Raw genomic sequence first — 25,402 nt, 5'->3', positions numbered from 1 at the left:
GTGGACCCCACTCCCTTTATCCTCCCTCGACAGACTGAGCAGGTCTCGGATCAGTCTGGCCCGAGCTCGGACCCCCGGCGCTCGTCTACACGAGGGGCAACAAGCCAGGTTTCATTAAAAAAAAAAAAAAGAAAAAAAAAGAAACCGCCGCCCAACTTCCCTGATACGTCGCTCTCCTGATGATTGCATTAACACTGGAAAGGCCCACAGTACAGATGCATGCACACACACAGGCATCCTCCATAAAGGGATACCCCCCCTACCAGGAGGATCGTCATACTCGCTTTGAGTGACCGCCGATTATGATGACACACACACACACACACACACACACACACACACACACACACACACACACACACACACACACACACACACACACACACACACACACACACACACACACACACAAGTTATCAGTTGGAATGGGGACCAAGTTTTTGATCATCACTTGTGGGGACCACCCTTTCTACAGGTTGTGGAGGCATTAAAAAAATTGGGTAAAATGGCCACTGCCCAGTTAGCTCATACTAGGGCTGCAACTAACAACTAATTTGATCATCGATTAATCTGTCGATTATTACTTCGATTCATCGATTAATAATCGGACAAAAGAGACAAAACTACATTTCTATCCTTTCCAGTATTTTATCGGAAAAAAAACAGCATACTGGCACCATACTTATTTTGATTATTGTTTCTCAGCTGTTTGTAGATGTTGCAGTTTATAAATAAAGGTTTATTAAAAAAAATAAAAAAAATTAAAGCGATGGACGGGACCGACTTTGAGGGCTCATAAAATCCAAACCGGAGCAGTAATTAAAACTCTTTCATCAACTTTTAATCAGAAGGGTTCAATCTCTCTCCTGTGCTAGTTTGAAGCCGACACGACAAACGCGCTCAGAGGAGATAATGTTTGAAAAAAGGTGACATTTGTTTTGAAGGGGGAATTGCAAACTTCCTGTTGATTTGTGCTGGGGGTTGTCAGTGTATGAAATCTAGGTCTAAGTGAGACCTACATAGAGGTTTTTGTTTCATGTCTCTACGACATTCCTACTGGGAGTTAGAGGCAGTTTTGTCTGTGTTTTTTTCCAAGGGGGCGCTAGAGCGCAATTTAGAGTTTTGGGGTTTGTTTTTTTTGATTAGATCGCAATTTTTGCTAGTCCTGATGTGTGTGTCCAATTTGGTGAGTTTTGAAGCATGTTAAGGGGGTCAAATTACAGCTCAAAGAGGCGGCTGTTTTTACTCAACTTTTGTTTTGAAGGGGGAATTGCAAACTTCCTGTTGATTTGTGCTGGGGGTTGTCAGTGTATGAAATCTAGGTCTAAGTGAGACCTACATAGAGGTTTTTGTTTCATGTCTCTACGACATTCCTACTGGGAGTTAGAGGCAGTTTTGTCTGTGTTTTCTTCCTGGGGGGCGCTAGAGCGCAATTTTGAGTTTTGGGGTTTGGTTTTGTTGATTAGATCGCAATTTTCGCTAGTCCTGGTGTGTGTGTCCAATTTGGTGAGTTTTGAAGCATGTTAAGGGGGTCAAATTACAGCTCAAAGAGGCTGCGGTATAATATTAAAACGCTAGAAATTCAATAGGGTCCTCTGTCCCAAAGGGACTCGGTCCCTAAAAAAGTAGCCTCTGCACATGTGCATAGCATAGATCCAACGAATCGATGACTAAATTAATCGGCAATTATTTTTATAATCGATTTTAATCGATTAGTTGTTGCAGCCCTAGCTCATACACGTCTTTAAATCTCTGGATTGATGAAGTAATGTGCTGATCATTCTCACTGGGGGCCCTGGGGAAAAAAAGAGTTAATATGGATCATGGGGACCAAATTTAAATAATTTTGCATAATTCTCACAAATTTGTACGTGAGTACTGAGGACCATTTAAAAAAAAAAGTTCAAATTAGATGTTAAACATGTTTACTTTTCAGTAGGGATGATGTTCGAAACCGGTTCTCCCGGTTGTTCGATAAGAAAAGAACCGTTCGATAAGAAAATAACCAATTTCATTGGACTCAAATCCCTTTTTGAGAACCGGTTCCCGTTATCAAGGCCACTATAGTAAAGAAAAAGAGTTGGTTCTTTATTTGAATCCTTGGGAACGAATCCCGTCCCACAAGAAATGCCCTGTGGGACATCACAGGAAATGACGTTGTTTATGTTTTTCGTTTGTTCGTTTTAGGCCCTTCGTTATAAAAAACAGCTCAGTTTTTTACGTATATGGCAAACACAAAATATGCAACATTTTCCCCAAAAATATCTCAGATGTGACGTAATTGGAGCCTTGAATAGGTCAATAATTCATAATGACATTGATTTTGATTCATTATTATTTTTTAAAGAAAGAAACAGCCTGCATGGCAGCTTTGTGTTATTAAGAGTAAACATTGCGACATTTTCTTGTTACATTTCACCTGTTTGCTCTTTTATACCACTTATCATGTTTTTTATTTTTTTCATTCGTATTTTTAAAATGTGCCGTGGGGCCGTTAAAAAATGACCTGCGGGCCACAAATGGCCCCCGGGGCCGCACTTTGGACACCCCTGACCTATAGTGATCGCAGAGACAGGTTGTTTTTGTGTTACTGTATATATTTGTTTTCCTGAAAAATCCCACTTAATATACTTTGGGTAACAACAGTCAATATTTATTTATTTTATTTTTTTAGGGGGGTGACAGTCAATATTTATTAATTTATTTCATTTTATTTTTTTCTTATAAAATAAAAGTGAGCTTTTGTTAAACCAAATATTGTGTTTTTTTTCCATATACAACAACCTATCTGGACTCGATAAGAGAATCGATAAGGAATCGGTCCGATAAGAGGATTCGATAATGGGCTCGAACTCGATAATTTCTTATCAAACATCATCCCTACTTTTCAGTAAACATGTTTTATGGGCCAAAGCTTAAAAAAATCACTGAGGCATCTTCAGAATGGATCTGACTATCATTTAAAAAGGTTTCCCTTTAGGGGACCTGTTTTTTTTGTCCCCATTAAGAGGTCCCCTAAAGCTGACTGTGTAAACAGAGCGATGTCCCCATTAAGTAAGCATTGCCAGAACACACACACACACTCACACACACACACACACACACACACACACACACTCACACACACACACACACACGTGCACATACAAGCACTGCACTTTGTGGTCAAGCTGGTGGCTAAGAGAACAAGAGTTAAACTTTTTGTTGTTGTTGTTTTTCTGTAAGTTTCACATCCACTAACTGTAAGCTGCTGTGAGAGGTTTCAAGCTGAGGTGACGTTGGGTTGCTGCTGGCTCGGGTCCAGCTGAGGGTGAGTCTGCAGCTGCGGGGGCTTCGGGTGCTGCTGAGGCTGCGCTTGAGGCGGGGGCCCGGCCAGTGGCGGCGTAGGCTGGCTGAGTCCTTGCTGCTGCGGTTGAGGTGGCGGCGGCAGCGGCGGCGGGCCGCCCGAGCCGCCCGCCGGCTGGGCGGGAAGCTGCGAGAGCTGCTCGCTGTTGGCCAGGGATTTCAAGACGGCGTTCTCTCGCTCGAGCACAGAGTTCTTCTCGTAGAGCTCCTTGATCTGCTCCTTTAAGACCTCCACCTCCTCTCGCACGGCGTACATCAGATGGCTTTTCACCAGGTCCTGGCGGCAAACGGAAGACATAGATTACAAACACACTTCTGGAAGCATATTCCAAATCTACTGAAAATTCCAGGACCATAAACCGCTACTTTTTTTTCTACACTTTGTTTTTTTGTCCTGTCCAGTTTCTCAGGCAAAGCATATACCGTATTTTTCGGAGTATAGGTCGCATCGGCCGTAAATGCACAATAAAGAAGGAAAAAAACATATATAAGTCGCACTGGAGTATAAGTCGCATTTTTGGGGGGAAATGTATTTGATAAAAGCCAACACCAAGAATAGACATTTGAAAGGCAATTTAAAATAAATAAAGAATAGTGAACAACAGGCTGAATAAGTGTACGTTATATGAGGCATAAATAACTGGGGATGATGTTTGATAAGAAATTATCGAGTTCGAGCCTATTATCGAAACGATTCCTTATCGAGTCCAGATAGGTTGTTGTATATGGAAAAAAAAAAACACACAATATTTGGTTTAACAAAAGCTCACTTTTATTATATAAGAAAAAAATAAAATCTAATAATTAAATAAATATTGACTGTTCCCCCCCCCTACAAAATTAAATTAAATAAATAAATATTGACTGTTGTTACCAGTGTTGGGTTAGTTACTGAAAACCAGTAACTAGTTACAGTTACTAGTTACTTTATTTCAAAAGTAACTCAGTTACTAACTCAGTTACTTACACCAAAAAGTAATGCATTACCATACTTGCCAACCTTGAGACCTCCAATATCGGGGGGGGGGGGGTTAAGAGGAGAGTATATTTACAGCTAGAATTCATCAAATCAAGTATTTCATATATGTATATATGTATATGTATATATATATATATATATATATATATATATATATATATATATATATATATATATATATATACATATATACATGTATGAAATACTTGACTTTCAGTGAATTCTAGCTATATATATATATATATATATATATATATATATATATATATATATATATATATATATATATATATATATATATATATTTTATTTATTTAATTTTTTAAAAAAATTTTATTATACATATAAATAAAAGACATACTTGAATTTCAGTGTTCTGCAGGCTATCCAGTAGGTGGCAGTATTGTCCTGTTTAAGAGTGTCACAACATTGCTGTTTACGGCAGACGAACTGCTTTACGGTAGACTAAACGTGACTGCTGTTGTTGTGTGTTGTGTGTTGTTACCGCGCTGGGAGGACGTTAATGAAACTGCCTAACAATAAACCCACATAAGAAACCAAGAACTCTCTCTTCTTGTTGTGCACTCTACTCTCTAAAAGCCGTAGATGTTATGACATCATTGGCCAGGCAAGCTGCTGGGAAAGCGGACGTGAGAACGGCTGTCCCCACTCAGGTCCGCATTGAGCTGGAGGGGGCGTGGCCTCCAGCTCCGGCTGAATACCGGGAGTTTGTCGGGAGAAAATCTCTGCCGGGAGGTTGTCGGGAGAGGCGCTGAATAACGGGATTCTCCCGCTAAAAACGGGAGGGTTGGCAAGTATGGCATTACTGTGAAAAGTAACTACCGTATTTAGTTACTTCTTTTTTTAAAGCTCCCATTAATGCCCTTTTAGCCTTCATGTCAGTACTGTTATTGCACTTTAGAATAATACAATGTGTTGATCAACTTGACATGCATTTGCATCACTGAACTCTGCTAAGCAATGTGCTCTACATACAACACACAAAGACAAAGATATGTTTCAAAGGGCCAACTTATTTCAGGCCAGGACAAATTGACAATTTTAAATAGCTGCAACATAACATACATAAGTAACAAACAGCATAATAACAACATAGCTGTAAACCAAATACGTACTTTAACTTTATTTTTACATACCAAAGCCTAACCAGGCGTTTTTTCTCTCAAGGAATTCTGAAATAAAATCATGTCTGAAGCCCAGAACACTCTACAACAGGGGTAACCAACGCGGTGCCCGCGGGCACCAGGTCGCCCGTAAGGACCAGATGAGTAGCTCGCTGGCCTGTTCTAAAAATAGCTTAAATAGCAGCACTTACCAGTGAGCTGCCTCTATTTTTTGAATTGTATTTATTTACCATTTACCTCGCTTTGCCCGACATTTTTAATTCTAAGAGAGACAAAACTCAAATAGAATTTGAAAATCCAAGAAAATATTTTAAAGACTTGGTCTTCACTTGTTTAAATAAATTCATTATTTGTTTTACTTTGCTTCTTATAACTTTCAGAAAGACAATTTTAGAGAAAAAATACAACCTTAAAAATGATTTTAGGATTTTTAAACACATATACCTTTTTACTTTTTAAATTCCTTCCTCTTCTTTCCTGACAATTTAAATCAATGTTCAAGTAAACATTTTTTTTTATTGTAAAGAATAATAAATACATTTTAATTTAATTCTTCATTTTAGCTTCTGTTTTTTCGACAAAGAATATTTGTGAAATATTTCTTCAAACTTATTATGATTAAAATTCTAAAAAATTATTCTGGCAAATCTACAAAATCTGTAGAATCAAATTTGAATCTTATTTCAAAGTCTTTTGAATTTCTTTTAAAAATTTTGTTCTGGAAAATCTAGAAGAAATAATGATTTGTCTTTGTTAGAAATATAGCTTGGTCCAATTTGTTATATATTCCAACAAAGTGCAGATTGGATTTTAACCTATTTAAAATATGTAATCAAAATTCTAAAATTAATCTTCATCAGGAAAAATTACTAATGATGTTCCATAAATTCTTTTTTTAATTTTTTCAAAAAGATTCGAATTAGCTAGTTTTTCTCTTCTTTTTTTCGGTTGACTTTTGAATGTTAAAGAATCGAAATTGAAGATAAACTATGTTTCAAAATTTAATTGTCATTTTTTTTCGTGTTTTCTCCTCTTTTAAACCGGTCAATTAAGTGTGAATATCATTAAATATTAATAATAACATAGAGTTAAAGGTAAATTGAGCAAATTGGCTATTTCTGGCAATTTATTTAAGTGTGTATCAAACTGGTAGCCCTTCGCATTAATCAGTACCCAAGAAGTAGCTCTTGGTTTCAAAAAGGTTGGTGGCCCCTGCTCTACACATTTCCCCAGTTTTAGTTTAGAGATAAGGAAATATTGGCCTGGCCCACTAGCATCCCTCTTTATGTTTGTGAACTTTATTTTTTATACATTTAGAGTGATGTGATAATCAAACACTCTAGAAGTCTAGAAATAAAGAGTATATAAGAGAATTGACAGCGTGTGTGTACTATAATTCATAATAACATTGATTTTGATTCAATATTATGTTTTGAGCAATGACAGTTTGAAAGAAAAAAAAACAGCTTTGTTTTATTAGTCAACATTGCAACTTTTTCTAAATCACATTTCACCTTTAAGCTTTTTTATTTCACTTTTGTTATGTTTTTGTTTGTTTTAATAGTATTTTTAGAATGTGCCATGGGCCTTTAAAACATTAGCTGTGGGCCGCAAATGTCCTCCGGGGCACACTTTTGACACCCCTGCTATAGATAATAAAAAATTAAATCTGATAAATCTATGGATAAAAAGCTGAGGCTGGCGACGCATGCGTGTTAACAACTCTCTCGCTCTCTCTGTATCCGCCCCTCCCTCACGAATACTGCTGCGCGCACCCCTCCCCACCCTCCCCTTCCCACACTCAGACACACACACCTCCTCCGTGTGACACAAGAGATTCAGAAGAACGACACCGCAGCGCTGCCACAAAACACACTCAGATCTTCTGTTTCTAGCCGATACTACATAAAAAGTAACGTAAAATAACGCAGTAACGCATCATGTAGTAACGGTAACTGAGTTACTGAATATAAAAAATAACGCGTTAGATTACTAGTTACCGCCGAAACGAACGGCGTTACAGTAACGTTACAGTCCCAACACTGGTTGTTACCCAAAGTATATTAAGTGGGATTTTTCAGAAAAACAAATATATACAGTAACACAAAAACAACCTGTCTCTGTGATCACTATAGGTGTATAAATAATAATATAGTGTTAAATAAAATCAGTCCCTTGGGCACAAAACTGAAAATAATACAGCTCTCCAAAAAGTGCACTTCTGCTGCTATTGGAACATAAGTGTTTGTTATGATGCTTTGACATTTTTGCACTTCATTTCTTTATTGAGAGAAAATTCTATGAAGAGAAAAGTTGATTGCAAATGTGGTTACAATGCTAAAAAAAATGAAAAGTTAAAGCTAAAAAAAGAAATACACTTTATTGAGTTAAAATCTTTCTTTATAGGGGGAAAGATGTGATGTTATGAGCTAGGCTAGAGAATATAACAACTACACTACCCAGCATGCAACGGGAGTGACGAGCATGCGCAGTAGCCCCGAAAAGTGTTGTTGCATGTCGTCACGTAAGAATGAGATTATGAGCACGCTGTGAAAGTAAACGTCAAGAACTCAGCCAACACGCCTCGTCTGCATTATTTATAATTAGACAGACAACACATATACAGTGTGATTTTGTTTTGTTTACAAGGAAAGAAAAACAAAAGTTAAAAAAGGGAGATGTGTTGTATATATATGTATGTGCTGCGGTTGCTTTAAGAACGTTGCGACAGCTGCCGTAAAGGAGGTGCGTTGCTAGCCTGGTTGCTATGTTTCCGGTTGGTCGTAAAAGTGTTGGTCATGTGTTTGTACCCTGCTCAAATCTCTCAGTAAAGTTATTCATTGGATTATACCTTTTGTTTTGAACTGTATTACACCTTGGAGCGCTTTTTCCGGTCCATTGTTTTTCCTGCTTTCCCTATCTGCGCCTAATGACTGAGATACATGACGTCATTTCTTGTGACGTCACACGGGGCATTTCTGGTCGGGACGGGATTCGAATAAAGAACCAACTCTTTTTCTTTACTATAGTGGTCTCGATAACGGGTACCGGTTCTCAAAAAGGGATTCGAGTCCGAGGACTCGGTTCTTTTCTTATCGAACAACCGGGAAACCCGGTTTCGAGTATCATCCCTATAAATAACCAACTGAGAACGTGCCTGGTATGTTAACGTAACATATTATGGTAAGAGTCATTCAAATAACTATAACATATAGAACATGCTATACGTTTACCAAACAATCTGTCACTCCTAATCGCTAAATCCCATGAAATCTTATACGTCTAGTCTCTTACGTGAATGAGCTAAATAATATTATTTGATATTTTACGGTAATATGTTAATAATTTCACACATAAGTCGCCCCTGAGTATAAGTCGCACCCCCGGCCAAACTATGAAAAAAACTGCAACTTATAGTACGAAAAATATGATAAATTCTGGACTATAAGGCGCTACTTTTTTTCTACACTTTGTTTTTTTTGTTTGTTTGTTTTTTTGTCCTGTCCAGCTTCTCATTTTTTTTTCATAGTTTGGCCCGGGGTGCGATTTATACTCTGGAGCGACTTATTGTGTGTGAAATTATTAAGACATTACCGTAAAATATCAAAAATATTATTTATTAGGGCTGCGAATCTTTGGGTGTCCCACGATTCGATTCAATATCGATTCTTGGGGTCACGATTAGATTCTAAATCATTTTTTTTCAATTCAACACGATTCTCGATTCAAAAACGATATTTCCCCGATTCAAAAGGATTGTCTATTCATTCAATACATAGATTTCAGCAGGATCTACCCCAGTCTGCTGACATGCAAGCAGAGTAGTAGATTTTTGTAAAAAGCTTTTATAATTGTAAAGGACAATGTTTTATCAACTGATTGCAATAATGTACATTTGTTTTAACTATTAAATGAACCAAAAATATGACTTATTTTATCTTTGTGAAAATATTGGACACAGTGTGTTGTCAAGCTTATGAGATGCGATGCAAGTGTAAGCCACTGTGACACTATTGTTCTTTTTTATTTTATTTTATAAATGTCTAATGATAATGTCAATGAGGGATTTTTAATCACTGCTGTGTTGAAATTGTAACTAATATTGATACTGTTGTTGATAATATTCATTTTTGTTTCACTACTTTTGGTTTGTTCTGTGTCGTGTTTGTGTCTCCTCTCAATTGCTCTGTTTATTGCAGTTCTGAGTGTTGCTGGGTCGGGTTTGCTTTTGGAATTGGATTGCATTGTTATGGTATTGCTGTGTATTGATTAATAAAAAAAATGTAAAAATAAAAAGTAAAACAAATTAAAAAAGAATCGATTTTTGAAAAATGAGAATCAATACTGAATCGTACAACGTGAGAATGGCGATTTGAATTCGAATCGATTTTTTCCCACACCCTTACAAATATTATACCGTATTTTTCGGACTATAAGTCGCAGTTTTTTTCATAGTTTGGCCGGGGGTGCGACTTATACTCAGGAGCGACTTATGTGTGAAATGATTAACACATTAGCGTAAAATATCAAATAATATTATTTATCTCATTCACGTAAGAGACTAGACGTATAAGATTTCATGGGATTTAGCGATTAGGAGTGACAGATTGTTTGGTAAACGTATAGCATGTTCTATATGTTATAGTTATTTGAATGACTCTTACCATAATAGGTTACGTTAACATACCAGTTGGTTATTTATGCCTCATATAACGTACACTTATCCAGCCTGTTGTTCACTATTCTTTATTTATTTTAAATTGCCTTTCAAATGTCTATTCTTGGTGTTGGCTTTGATCAAATACATTTCCCCAAACAAAGCGACTTATACTCCAGTGCGACTTATATATGTTTTTTTCCTTCTTTATTACGCATTTTCGGCCGGTGCAACTTATACTGCGGTGCGACTTATAGTCCGAAAAATATGGTAGATACCTTTAACCGAGACCAGGGGTTCCTAAACTTTTTCCACTCAGGGCCACAGACTGACAAATCAAAAGATGTGGGGGCCATTTTGATATTTTTCAGCTTCAAAATGTAAAAATATTTCTTTCGGAGCGCTAGAAAATGCAATATCAATACAAACTTCGTGTGAATGCTTAAGAGCCAGAGCCGAACTGAAATGCTAACAGTTAGCGTGATGGCCAGATAGCGTTAAGTTAAAAAAATATTAGCAAAATGAGCTAAAAAAACAAAACAAAACTAGCAAGCTAACAGTGCGATGCTATCAATAACATGCTTACAATTAACATTGGTAAAATACCAAAATATATGACATTGTGTATGAGGTGTATACCTGCTAAATTAGCTAAAGAAATCTAGCATGCTAATGTTAGTACCATATTTTTCGGACTATAAGCTGCAGTTTTTTTCATAGTTTGGCCGGGGGTGCGACTTATACTCAGGAGCGACTTATGTGTGAAATGATTAACACATTAGCGTAAAATATCAAATAATATTATTTATCTCATTCACGTAAGAGACTAGACGTATAAGATTTCATGGGATTTAGCGATTAGGAGTGACAGATTGTTTGGTAAACGTATAGCATGTTCTATATGTTATAGTTATTTGAATGACTCTTACCATAATATGTTACGTTAACATACCAGTTGGTTATTTATGCCTCATATAACGTACACTTATTCAGCCTGTTGTTCACTATTCTTTATTTATTTTAAATTGCCTTTCAAATGTCTATTCTTGGTGTTGGCTTTTATCAAATACATTTCCCCCAAAAAATGCGACTTATACTCCAGTGCGACTTATATATGTTTTTTTCCTTCTTTATTGTGCATTTTCGGCCGGTGCGACTTATACTCCGGAGCGACTTATAGTCCGAAAAATACGGTAAGCGAGAAACTTGTAAGGGGCTGGCGAAAAGCGGAGGTTACGCTTACTGAAATGAAGAAAACTAAAAAAGTTGAATCGCGAGCTAAAAGCTAAGTGGCCACAGCTCGAGGAACGCATTCAAAAATGGGTGCTTGAACAACGTGCTGCCGGGAGAGGCTTGCCAACCGTACAGTTGCGTCTCCACGCCCCGGTAGTTGCCAAGGAGATGAATATAAATGACTTTACGGGAGGACCTTCTTGGGGTTACCGCTTCATGCAACGCAATCGCCTCTCTAGTAGTTGATGTAGATGCCCATATCGGCTGTTCAGATTTACTTTACAAAAGAGAAGTGTGGGATACTTCTCTTGTTGCCTTATTTGTATTTGACTTTATTAAATGTATTTATTTATTTATTTATTTATTAAATCAACATAGAAAAAACACACGATACACTTTCAACTAGTGCATCAACCTCAAAAAAAACCTCCCTCCCCCATTCACACTCATCCACACCCACTCACACAAAAGGGGTTGTTTCTTTCTGCTACCAATATTCTGGTTCCCACAACATGGACAACACTTCTGCAAGGGACACAGTCCCTGAAGCACACTTGGTTGTATGTGCTTCTGGTCCACTAACATTTTCATTAATTACTTCTTTTTTTTTAATGTAATTATTTTTATATTGTTTTACTTTCTTTTTTATCCAAGAAAATATTTATTTATCTTATCTAAAAAATAAATAAATAAATAAAATAAAATAAAAAAAGACCGTATCTTCACCAGACCAGGTTGTAAATGAAATTAGATTTGTTTAAAGGGTTTTTAAAACCAGGTCCAGTCCAGATAATGTCCAAGTCGGGTTCAGCAACACACACCTTCATTCATGTACACTGAAAAAAAAAAAAAAAATTGGGAACACAACAGATATAAACAAAATTACATTTTCAAAAAAAAAATTCAAAAAAATGTATTAAATGTATTTATATTATCATTTGGTGCAGCCGGGCCGGAGCAGGAGGGGATAGAAAGAGAAAAAAAGGAAGACAGAGGGGGATAAAACAGAAAGACAACAACAACAATACACTGCAAAAACTGAAATCTAAGTAAGATGAAATATCTCAAATAAGGGTGATATTTGCTTATTTTCTGTCTGATAAGATAATTCTTCTCACTAAGCAGATTTTATGTTAGAGTGTTTTACTTGTTTTAAGTGTTTTGGTCCTAAATCAGGGGTGTCCAAACTTTTTCCACTGAGGGCAGCACACGGAAAAATTAAAGCATGTTGTGGCCCTTTTGATATTTTTCATTTTCAAACCATAACAAAATATATGCATTTTTTATTTATTTTACCTTTAGGGGTCCCGGGGACCATAAAGGGTCTCAGTCATTAAAATGTTAAAAATAAGTCAGATTATTATTATTTTTTTAATTATTTAACGCTTACAGTAAATCTCTATATCAACTTCAAGTTGATATAAAGTAATACAAATTTTAAAAAATGTTTTACGGCTTTTCTGTCAAAAACAACTTAGTTTTTTTATAGTAAAACTGAAATATGCAGTATTTAGTAATTAGAGCCCTAAAAGATCAATAATGCAGGACACCATTAATTTTAATTCTTTCATATTTTTGAGTAATCACAGTGAAAAGATAAATAAAAAATCACTAAATATATTTGGGATCCAAAAGGTGCCCCACTCATAAAGTGATACATTTTTATTAGGTTTTTCTTTTACTTTCAACACTTAAGTTACGAGTTCAACTTCAGATATATTTGTCGATTTTATGCTGGAACTATTATTTTGTTGGTTTTATGCGCTTTTGTCAAAGAAAACTTTTATGTTTTTATATGGCTACTACACAATATATGCAATATTTACCACATAAAACATTTTAAAGTGAAATATTTGAAGTAATTGGAGCCCTGAAAATAATTCATTATAACATGGATTTTTTTGTCATTATTTTTTTTTTTTGAGCAAGGGCAAAAAAAGAAAAATAAAGAAAGACAAAAGAAATAAAAAACAGCCTGCATGGCAGCTTTTGTGTCAACATTGCAACTTTTTCTCATTAGATTTCACCTCATTCCACTTTTTTTAATGTTCTTTTTTATTTTTACAATATTTCCAGAATGTGTGGCGGGCCGGTAAACAATTAGCTGCGGGCCGCAAATGGCCCCCGGGCCGCACTTTGGACACCCCTGTCCTAAATGATCTCAGTAAGATATTACAGCTTGTTGCTGAGATTTGATGACCTATATTGAGTAAAACATGCTTGAAACTAGAATATCAACTGTTGCAAAGCTGTGTCATCAACACTCACGAGTATAAAACTACTTTTTTAAAGTAATAATTTCTTACTTCAAGCATGAAAAAAAAATCATGCTTATCATTATGTCAAGATAACGGCACTAGCAATTACTTCATTTAAGAATATTTTTCCACATTTTTTTTTTTTTCTAGAAAAAAAAAGTGCACTTGTTTGTGAGAATATACTTATTTTAAGGTATTTTTGGGTTCATTGAGGTTAGCTAATTTTACTTGTTTTGGAAAGTCTTTACAAGCCGAATTTTCTTGTTCTATTGGCAGATAATTTTGCTTAGTTCAAATAAAATACCCCTCATTTTTTTTCTTGTTTTTGAACAATGACTTTTTGCAGCGTAGAGCAACATCAGCAAATAGGATATGTACAAATATGATGATAAAAATGATAACAAAGAAGCAGTGAGTGAAATAAATAATAATACAGAAATGACAATGAGCATTATTACACTACAAATGGAGCAATACAAATACCAATAGAAATAGCGCTATTTTTTCTACACTTTGGCTTATAAAACATGTGGCTAATTAATTGGATTTTTCACAATGCAAATAGTCCTAAAAAACCAAAAACAAAAATACATACACTTGTGATTGTCTGTGCTATGGCGCCCTCTTGTGGACAAGTTTGCTCACTGCAGGGGCTGCAGTGCTTTTCTATCTAGGCCTTATGTGTCAAACCCATTTTAGACTATTAAAATCATGGCATTAAAACTAGAAAACAAAGACATCTTCAGATTGTTTTCTTTGTCTTACTTTGGCCAAAAATAGAACACATTCTGAAAATATTACAATAAAAATATAGAAAAAAGCGGTAAAGTTTAGATCCATGAAGGAAAGAAGAAAGTGAATGAATGTTTATAACTGAATACATTTAAATATGCATAAAAATGTGTTTTCTTTTGTATTATTTTTTTGGGGATAAATTAACGGTCATAACAACCTTTTCCAAAACACAATATAGAATGTGAGATATAACAGGATAATGCATACATTTATCATTCGTTTTCAAAACGCTTGCAAAAAAAGTGGGACCCCAAAAAGGTACTGTGGGACCCCATTTTTATGACTTCCTAGCGCCAACACTGATGGAGTATTGGTGCGTGCAAAACAGCAGCAGGGGCTGTGGCCCGTGGGCCGGTTCTAATACTAATCAAATATTTTCTCGGGGGCCATAGATAATTCATTCGCAGGCCGGATATGGCCCGCGAGCCTCGACTTTGACACATAGGATCTAGTCCAGTGGTTCTTAACCTCGTTGGAAGTACCGAACCCCACCAGTTTCAAATGCGCATTCACCGAACCCTTCTTTAGTGAAAAATATTATTATATATATATATTTTTTTTACTTCAAGACAAAGGTATATGTTTTTTTACTGGTGCACAAAATGAACCGTACATGAACATCACCTTGTTCCAAGAACAAAACCAACACAGTGCATGAACTCACAACAAATTACTGTCAGGTTCAAACACCGAACTATCTATTACACAAGACAAGAAGAAGGAATCAAGCAAAGACAGAGTTGAATTTTACTCATGAGGAGAGACGTATTGGGCTGCACACTCCGTTACAGTTTCCCCCTTCGCTCTAAGGTACAGTCGCACATGCTCCTCTATTTATTCGGGAGGTCCCTAGTTAACATCACTGAGGCTGCTTCTGAAGGAAGGGGTAATGCAAGCAGTCCCAGTAGACACAATACGTGATTATTCCGAATGGAAATGTGCTGACACTCGTGATTTCGCCATGTCTCTGTTTTGTCTGCGTTGAGGTACTCGATGTCCGTCCTTGGGTGTCAGCAGGCAGGGTCAGTATACATAATTATTCTAACATTTACTGTAATTTCCGGACTATAAGCCGCTACTTTTTCCCCTCGTTCTGGTCCCTGCGGCTTATACAACGGTGCGGCTTATTTACGGCCTGTTCTTCTCCGACACCGACAAAGAGGATTTCGGTGATTTTAGTACGCAGGAGGAAGACGATGACACAATGATTAAAGATTGACTATTCATATACCGGTAGGCTGGTTATTTTGATAACGTACAGGCGAGCACTTTGTATTAATTTGCACCGTTGTATTATTTGTACTCTGCACGAATGCTGTTCGCCATGTCAAAGATGTGAAAGTTTGATTGAATGATTGAAAGATTTATTGTTAATAAATGGGACGCTTTGCGTTCCCAAACAGTCATCTCTGTCCCGACAATCCCCTCCGTGGTAGCAGGAACCCCTATATACTACGGTAATTACACATCAAAACCCTGCGGCTTATAGTCGGGTGCGGCTTATATATGGAGCAATCTGTATTTTCCCCTAAATTTAGCTGGTGCGGCTTATAGTCAGGTGCGGCTTATAGTCCGGAAATTACGGTACATACCTGCAAATCAGATGGAAAATTAAAGGGAACATTGTTTGGGGGTATCCATAACACGGTGATAGGGAGAAGTTTTTATTTACACGATGAGTCGGGTGTGTCTTGACCTTCGCCGAACCCCTGAGACCAACCCACCGAACCTCTAGGGTTCGATCGAACCCAGGTTAAGAACCACTGATCTAGTCCATTCAAGTTGTCGGAAGTAGAATTGCCTTTCAGTCCCTAGCCGTCAATAGCGTTTCTGCTCGTAAGGATTCTTCGTTCATCACTCCAAGCAACGTTTGTAAGTTTTACAATATAACTAAAACTATTTACACTTACTAAACCATCCCATGTGTGACGTTTGTAGGAGTGTTTTCATGCATATTTGAACGTCCTATCGTTAAGTATTCAAGCTAGCCTCGTAAGCATTAGCTAAAACGCTAACAGGTTTATGAGTGTCAGTCAGTATTATTAACTTCCAATGGCATTATTTTTGTTTAGTTTCAGTTTCACAAATTCCTTAGTAAATTCAGTGGGTCCATGACGATGACTATGACTTCTGTTTTGTTTGATCAGCCATTTTACTGCCGTGCTACAGACACCGTTTAGAAACAAGTAAGGTATGTAAATAAACATTTACTGTGTAAATAACTCATTTCACAAGGTAACTTGGCTAATACAAGGTAAGATAGTAGATGAGATGTAGTCCGGAAATACGGTAATCATTACAATATTTCTACTGACATGGCTATTACTTAAAAAAAAAAAAGAAGTATTTACTCACCATTGCCTGTTCTATTTTATTATCAATGGCAACAATATTGGTTCCAGAGGCACTGTAACAAAGAAGAAAAACAAGGGTCAGAACTGATCCACATGAACAACAACCAAGAAGAGAAATGATGAATGAAATGAAAACCATGGCATCTTTGAACCGTTTAGCAAGGCTCATGAATAAAAGGTCACAAGTCTGGGTACTTATGAAAAGTGGGTCGGGTCATATAACAGCAGGGGTGTTCGGGGTTTACCAGGCCAAGGACCCCCAAACTGAAGCAGAAATAGATAATATATATATTCATATATATATATATATATATATATATATATATATATATATATATATATATATATATATATATATATATATATATATATATATATATATATATATAAACACACACACACACACACAATCGCTTTTCCTCCATACAAACAGCGTGCCGGCCCAGTCACATACTATATGCTGCAATTACACAGACACACAAAGTGAATGCAAAGCACACTTGATCAACGGCCATACAGGTCACACTGAGGGTGGCCGTATAAACAACTTTATCACTGTTACAAATATGCGCCACACTGTGAACCCACACCAGACAAGAATGACAAAACACATTTCGGGAGAACATCCGCACCGTAACACAACAGAACAAATACCGAGAACCCCTTGCAGCACTAACTCTTCCGGGACGCTACAATATACACCCCGCTACCACCAAACCCCGCCCCCGCCCACCAAGTTAATGTTAATATTTACATCACAAGGCTGCAAATAGAAAAGAGGCATTTTTCCAAGATGGCGGCGCTTCAAGGCAGCGGCTTCTTGCGAGCGCTCCTGGAAGCGTAGACCGATTTGGCAAAAATACCCCTCAATTCAGTCAATTTCATGGCTGGCTCACAGCGTGTTCACTCCGTGATCACTTACGACCGACTTACGATTCTGGATGTGGAGAGATCTGGCCATTTTGGGCTGAAAGATGCGTGTACGGTGGACCTACTCGCTAGCTTGGGAATTCTTTGCGAGCTACATCCAGCAGTGGCCTTTGAAGCAGCGGCGTCCACTACCAGCGGAGACCGTCAACGAAAGAGACGTAAGCGGTGCGCTCGGAAGCAGAAGCGGGGGTGTCGGGCGGGGCTAACAACAACGCTAAATGCGTTGTTGTTAGCGGGGCTAACGAAAAAGCTAAATGCTAATCCACAAAGAAGCGCTAATAAGGAGTCTGTTAAGATAGAACTAGCCAGCGCCAGGCTGGATAATCCCTGCACACATAGCAATTCTCTTAGAATAATATACAACTCACATAATGTTTTTTCTGCGTCAGAGGTGGACATGCATTTTACTGAGGTGGCAAACAATCTAAAAATTCCTGTCATATCAATTCCTAGATATGGTCGAAATTATTTAAAGTGCACTACGCATAATAAACGTAACATTATTAATATTGCTACTACGGATACTTTCAACAAAAACTCCTCAAAACAGCCCACTACCTATAATATGGGCTTTTTAAACATAAGGTCATTGTCTTCCAAAACGTTATTAGTTAACGAAGTCATCAGAGACAACAATCTTGATGTCGTTGGTCTAGCCGAGACCTGGCTCAAACCAGACAAATTTTTGCGCTGGGTGAGGCGTCTCCTCCTGGCTATACGGGAACGAATATTGCCCGTCCCATTAAAAGGGGTGGGGGTGTTGCACTAATATACAACAAAAACTTTAGCCTTACCTCGGACCTAAATAATAAATATAACTCGTTTGAGGTGCTTACTGTGAGGTTTGTCACACCGCTGCCTCTGCACCTGGCTGTCATCTACCGCCCCCCAGGGCCCTATTCGGACTTTATCAATGAATTTTCAGAGTTCGTTGCTGATCTAGTGACGCACGCCGACAATATAATCATAATGGTAGACTTTAACATCCATATGAATACCCCATCGGACCCTCCATGCGTGGCGCTCCAGACTATAATTGATAGCTGTGGTCTTACACAAATAATAAATGAACCCACGCCATCGCAACGGTAATACGATAGATCTAGTGCTTGTCAGGGGTGTCACCACCTCTAAAGTTACGATACTCCCGGACACTAAAGTAATGTCCGATCATTACCTTATAAAATTCGAAGTTCTGACTCATTGTCAACAAACTAATAATAATAATAATAACTACTATAGCAGCCGCAACATTAATGCTGCCACAACGACGACTCTTACTGACTGACCTACTGCCTTCGGTAATGGCACCATTCCCAAATTATGTGGGCTCTATTGATAACCTCACTAACAGCTTTTAACGACGCCCTGCGCGACACCATTGATAGTGTAGCACCGCTAAAGCTAAAAAAGGGCCCCTAAAAGGCGTACCCCATGGTTTACAGAAGAAACTAAAGCCCAGAAATTATCATGTAGAAAGCTGGAACGCAAATGGCGTGCGACTAAACTTGAGGTTTTCCATCAAGCATGGTGTGATAGTTTAATAACTTATAAATGCATGCTTACCTCAGCTAAAGCTAAATATTACTCAAATCTCATCCACCTCAACAAAAATGATGCTAAATTTTTGTTTAGTACAGTAGCATCACTAACCCAACAAGGGACTCCTCCCAGTAACTCCACCCACTCAGCAGATGACTTTATGAATTTCTTTAATAAGAAAATTGAAGTCATTAGAAAAGAGATTAAAGACAATGCATCTCAGCTACAACTGGGTTCTATTAACACAAATATGACTGTATATACGACGGATACCGCCCTCCAAAATAGTTTCTCTCTCTTTGATGAAATAACATTGGAGGAATTGTCAAAATGTGTAAATGGGACAAAACAAACAACATGTTTACTTGACCCAATTCCTGGGAAACTTATCAAGGAGCTTTTTGTTTAATTAGGTCCATCAGTGTTAAATATTATAAACTTATCACTTTCCTCTGGTACTGTTCCCCTAGCATTCAAAAAAGCGGTTATTCATCCTCTACTCAAAAGACCTAACCTCGATCCTGACCTCATGGTGAACTACCGGCCGGTGTCCCACCTTCCGTTTATCTCGAAAATTCTCGAAAAAATTGTCGCACAGCAGCTAAATGAACACTTAGCGTCTAACAATCTCTGTGAACCTTTTCAATCCGGTTTCAGGGCAAATCACTCTACGGAGACAGCCCTCGCAAAAATGACTAATGATCTATTGCTAACGATGGATTCTGATGCGTCATCTATGTTGCTGCTTCTTGATCTTAGCGCCGCTTTCGATACTGTTGATCATAATATTTTATTAGAGCGTATCAAAACGCGTATTGGGATGTCAGACTTAGCCTTATCTTGGTTTAACTCTTATCTTACTGACAGGATGCAGTGTGTCTCCCATAACAATGTGACCTCGGACTATGTTAAGGTAACGTGCGGAGTTCCCCAGGGTTCGGTTCTTGGCCCTGCACTCTTTAGTATTTACATGCTGCCGCTAGGTGACATCATACGCAAATACGGTGTTAGCTTTCACTATTATGCGGATGACACCCAACTCTACATGCCCCTAAAGTTGACCAACACGCCGGATTGTAGTCAGCTGGAGGCGTGTCTTAATGAAATTAAACAATGGATGTCCGTTAACTTTTTGCAACTCAACGCTAAGAAAACGGAAATGCTGATTATCGGTCCTGCTCAACACCGACATCTATTTAAAAATACCACCTTAACATTTGACAACCAAACAATTAAACAAGGTGACTCTGTAAAGAATCTGGGTATTATCTTCGACCCAACTCTCTCGTTTGAGTCACACATTAAGAGTGTTACTAAAACGGCCTTCTTTCATCTCCGTAATATCGCTAAAATTTGTTCCATTTTGTCCACAAGCGATGCTGAGATCATTATCCATGCGTTCGTTACATCTCGTCTCGATTACTGTAACGTTTTATTTTCGGGCCTCCCTATGTCTAGCATTAAAAGATTACAGATGGTACAAAATGCGGCTGCTAGACTTTTGACAAAAAATATTACGCCTATACTGGCTCACTTGCACTGGCTTCCTGTGCACCTAAGATGCGACTTTAAGGTTTTACTACTTACGTATAAAATACTACACGGTCAAGCTCCTGCCTATCTTGCCGATTGTATTGTACCATATGTCCCGGCAAGAAATCTGCGTTCAAAGAACTCTGGCTTATTAGTGATTCCCAGAGCCCAAAAAAAGTCTGTGGGCTATAGAGCGTTTTCTATTCGGGCTCCAATATTATGGAATGCCCTCCCGGTAAAAGTTAGAGATGCTACCTCAGTAGAAGCATTTAAGTCTCATCTTAAAACTCATTTGTATACTCTAGCCTTTAAATAGACTCCCTTTTTAGACCAGTTGGGGGGGGGGGGGGGGGGGTTACCCACATATGCGGTCCTCTCCAAGGTTTCTCATAGTCATTCACATTGACGTCCCACTGGGGTGAGTTTTTCCTTGCCCGTATGTGGGCTCTGTACCGAGGATGTCGTTGTGGCTTGTACAGCCCTTTGAGACACTTGTGATTTAGGGCTATATAAATAAACATTGATTGATTGATTGATTGATTGATTGATTGATTGATTGATTGATTGATTTGGATTTTTTATTTAAATTGTATTTAATAAACCATTGATGTTTTTTCGTTGGTTTTTTGAAAGTTGATTTTGCACTATTAAGTTATATAAGCATTGCTTGTTCAATATTCAGTGTTAAAGCAAATCAGCGTAGCAAACTGAGCAATAATTAACGTTTTATTCATGCACAAGGCTTGAATGTTTGATTAATTCATTATTATTTTATTTTCAAATGTATTATTAGCCTGTGGAAAAAGTCTATTTTGATATTTACCTCAGAAGGCTGCAAATAGAAAAGAGGCATATTAGGGACCGCAATGTCCCTTTGGGACAGAGGACCCTATTGTATTTCGTGCGTTTTATTCTTTCTTTATTATTATACCGGCCGCCTCTTTGAGCTGTAATTTGACCCCCTTAACATGCTTCAAAAGTCACCATATTTGACACACACATCAGGACTGGCGAAATTTGCAATCTAATAAAAAACCAAACCCCAAAACTCAAAATTGCGCTCTAGCGCCCCCTAGGAAAAAACACAGACAAAACTGCTTGTAACTTCCGGTAAGAATGTCGTAGAGACATGAAACAAAAACATCTATGTAGGTCTGACTTAGACCTAGATTTCATACATTGACATCCTTCAGCAAAAATCAACAGGAAGTTGGCAATTCCCCCTTCAGAACAAAAGTTTACTAAAAACAGTCACTTTTGCCTCTTTGAGCTGTAATTTGACCCCCTTAACATGCTTCAAAACTCACCAAACTGGACACACACATCAGGACTGGCGAAAATTGCGATCTAATAAAAAACCGAACCCCAAAACTCAAAATTGCGCTCTAGCGCCCCCTAGGAAGAAAACACAGACACAACTGCTCCTAGGAAGACAACTCAGACAAAACTACCTGTAACTTCCAGTAGGAATGTCTTACAGACATGAAACAAAAACATATATGTAGGTCTGACTTAGACCTAGATTTCATACATTGACATACTTCAGCAAAAATCAACAGGAAGTTGGCAATTCCCCCTTCAGAACAAAAGTTTACTAAAAACAGTCACTTTTGCCTCTTTGAGCTATAATTTGACCCCCTTAACATGCTTCAAAACTCACCAAACTGGACACACACATCAGGACTGGCGAAAATTGCGATCTAATAAAAAACCGAACCCCAAAACTCAAAATTGCACTCTAGCGCCCCCTAGGAAGAAAACACAGACACAACTGCTCCTAGGAAGAAAACTCAGACAAAACTGTCTGCAACTTCCAGTAGGAATGTCTTAGAGACATGAAACAAAAACCTCTATGTAGGTCTCACTTAGACCCGTCCATCGCTGTTTGCAGCTTTATTTATTATTATTAATTGAAACTGGATTTTGCATGTCACTATAAAGTTATATAAGCCTTGCTTGTTCAATATTCAATGCAAAACTTGTTTGGGTCCCTATTAAAAGGTTAATTTGTTCAACCTTGGCCCACGGCTTTGTTCAGTTTTAAATTTTGGCCCACTCTGTATTTGAGTTTGACACCCCTGCCCTAGGGTTTGCAGCCCCCCTGTTGAAGACCACTAGTCTACAGGATCAGGCTACACAATGTTGTGGCGACAGCAACACACATACGTATATATCCTACATCCTCCATAGAAGTACGAAGCCTTCAGTTCGAGCAATATAATGGTGGCGCTGGCGGAGAAGCGGGCCCTTTACCTGCGGCGGGGATGATGGTACAGCACCGGGCCTCTCCTGCACCCCAGGGCGGGGTCAGCCGGACCGCACGGAACTTTGTAGGAAAATCGACACGGCATGGTTGGTCTGCCGATGCCGACCGCTTCGTGGGCAGCGACGGAAAGGAGGGCCGAGGTAGCAGACGGAGGTATTTAGCAGGGGCCGCATTTAGATTAAGAAACTTGACCTATAGACTGGAGGAAAGAGAGGTGGCATGTGTGAAAGGAGTTCTTGCCCCACCCCCCGCCCTTGTGACCGGACTGTATATGTCAGATGGACTTGGCAGCTGTACACCACAATAATAAGCATACTGTGACACTCATAATCATCTTTGTAGCGGCAGGATTGCTGATGCAGGGCTTTTACCAGATCTCATTGAAATTGAGACTAATACATTTCCCTGAATAAGCATTATTTCTGATTTTGAAACTGTTTGCAACCACGGCAACAGTGTGAAGCCTTAAAACATCCCTTCAAAAGTTCTTCACAGGATGCAAGTGAAACAGAGAGGAAAAAAAGGGACCCTATCTCAGTGTTTTTCAACTACTGTGCCGCGGCACACTAGTGTGCCGTGAGATACAGTCTGGTGTGCCGTGGGAGATTATCTAATTTCATCTGTTTGGGTTAAAAATATTTTTTGCAAACCAGTAATTATAGTCTGCAAACTCTGTGTTGTTGTTGAGTGTCGGTGCTGTCTAGAGCTCGGCAGAGTAACCGTGTAATACTCTTCCATATCAGTAGGTGGCAGCCGGTAGCTAATTGCTTTGTAGATGTCGGAAACAGCGGGAGGCAGCGTGCAGGTAAAAAGGTGTCTAATGCTTAAACCAAAAATAAAGAAAAGGTCAGTGCTCCTAAGAAAAGGCATTGAAGCTTAGGGAAGGCTATGCAGAACGAAAGTAAAACTGAACTGGCTACAAAGTAAACAAAAACAGAATGCTGGACGACAGCAAAGACTTACTGTGGAGCAAAGGCGGCGTCCACAAAGTACATCCGAACATGACATGACAATCAACAATGTCCCCACAAAGAAGGATAAAAACAACTGAAATATCCTTGATTGCTGAAACAAAGTAGTTGCGGGAAATATCGCTCAAAAGAAGACATGAAACTGCTACAGGAAAATACCAAAAAAAGAGAAAAAGCCACTAAAATATGATGATTTCTGCTGGTGGTGTGCCTCCGGATTTTTTCAACGCAAAAAATGTGCCGGGGCTCAAAAAAGGTTGAAAAACAAAAGTATTTCGCCACCCATCCAAATGATCAGAATTGTATAAAATGAAGCATTTAGGCATGGGAACTGTTTGGGTTTCCATGCTTTTCCATCTGGCAATCTGATGGACGAGTCTGGGTTTGGAGGTTGCCAGGAGATCGCTACATTTCGGACTGCATTGTGCCGAGTGTGAAATTTGGTGGTGGAGGAATTATGGTGTGGGGCTTGGCCCCTTAGTTCCAGTGAAAGGAACTTTGAATGCTCCAGGATACCAACACATTTTGGACAATGCCATGCTCCCAACCTTGTGGGAACAGTTTGGAGCGGGCCCCTTTCCTCTTCCAACATGACTGTGCACCAGTGCACTAAGCAAGGTCCATAAAGACATGGATGACAGTCTGGTGTGGATGAACTTGACTGGCCTGCACAGAGTCCTGACCTGAACCCGACAGAACACCTTTGGGATGAATTCGAACGGAGACTGAGAGCCAGGCCTTCTCCACCAACATCAGTGTGTGACCTCACCAATGCGCTTTTGAAAGAATTCTCGAAAAATCCGATAAACACACACCGCAACCTTGTGGACAGCCTTCCCAGAAGAGTTGAAGCTGTAATAGCTGCAAAAGTTGGACCGACATCATATTGAACCCTATGGGTTAGGAATGGGATGCCACTTCAAGTTCATGTGTGAGCCAAGGCAGGTGGCCAAATACTTTTGGCAATATAGTGTAATTGAAAAAGCATTAATTTAAGACTATGTTTACATTACAGCCCATAGTGGCCCACTTTAGATTTTTTTCAAAAATCAGATTTTTTTTGGATGGATGGATGTTTACACTGCAACTAAAATGTGATCTTTATCAGACTCCAGTAATAAAGGCCCTGATGTGGCCTCCACGTCACTAGCCTGCACAGTTTTAATAAAGTAAAATCAAAGGAAGTTGACCAGATTTCATAAATGAACAAGGAAGTCGCTACTACTACTACTACTACTACTACTACAAAATAAAATAAAAGTCGCCACACCTTAAAAATTTGTGTTTTCTTACTTGAAAATAAATTAAAGTAATATAATCTATGAATGGATCTACATTGTGTGATATATTTGGGAGGGTTGTAATCTTTTTATGGCTGTTAAGTAGAGGCAACA

General features: G+C 38.4%; 1 protein-coding gene across 1 annotated transcript in view; it reads right to left on the bottom strand.

The window, feature by feature from the left end:
* Positions 1-326: 326 nt before the first annotated feature.
* LOC133664724 (TSC22 domain family protein 2-like) overlaps positions 327-25,402 on the bottom strand; it is a 99,336-nt gene continuing 74,260 nt past the window's right edge. The window contains exons 2-3 of the mRNA XM_062069576.1: positions 16,768-16,819; positions 327-3,622 (exon numbers count right to left, since the gene is read on the bottom strand). Of these exons, the coding sequence (XP_061925560.1) occupies positions 3,263-3,622; positions 16,768-16,819 (412 nt within the window). The 3' untranslated portion in view covers positions 327-3,262. The remainder of the gene's footprint in view (positions 3,623-16,767; positions 16,820-25,402) is intronic.

This window comes from Entelurus aequoreus, linkage group LG14 (assembly GCF_033978785.1).
Source record: "Entelurus aequoreus isolate RoL-2023_Sb linkage group LG14, RoL_Eaeq_v1.1, whole genome shotgun sequence".
NCBI classification, from domain to species: Eukaryota; Metazoa; Chordata; class Actinopteri; order Syngnathiformes; family Syngnathidae; genus Entelurus; species Entelurus aequoreus.
The sequence above is the reverse complement of the archived record's forward strand: the minus strand, read 5'-3'. Positions and strand labels throughout refer to the sequence as shown.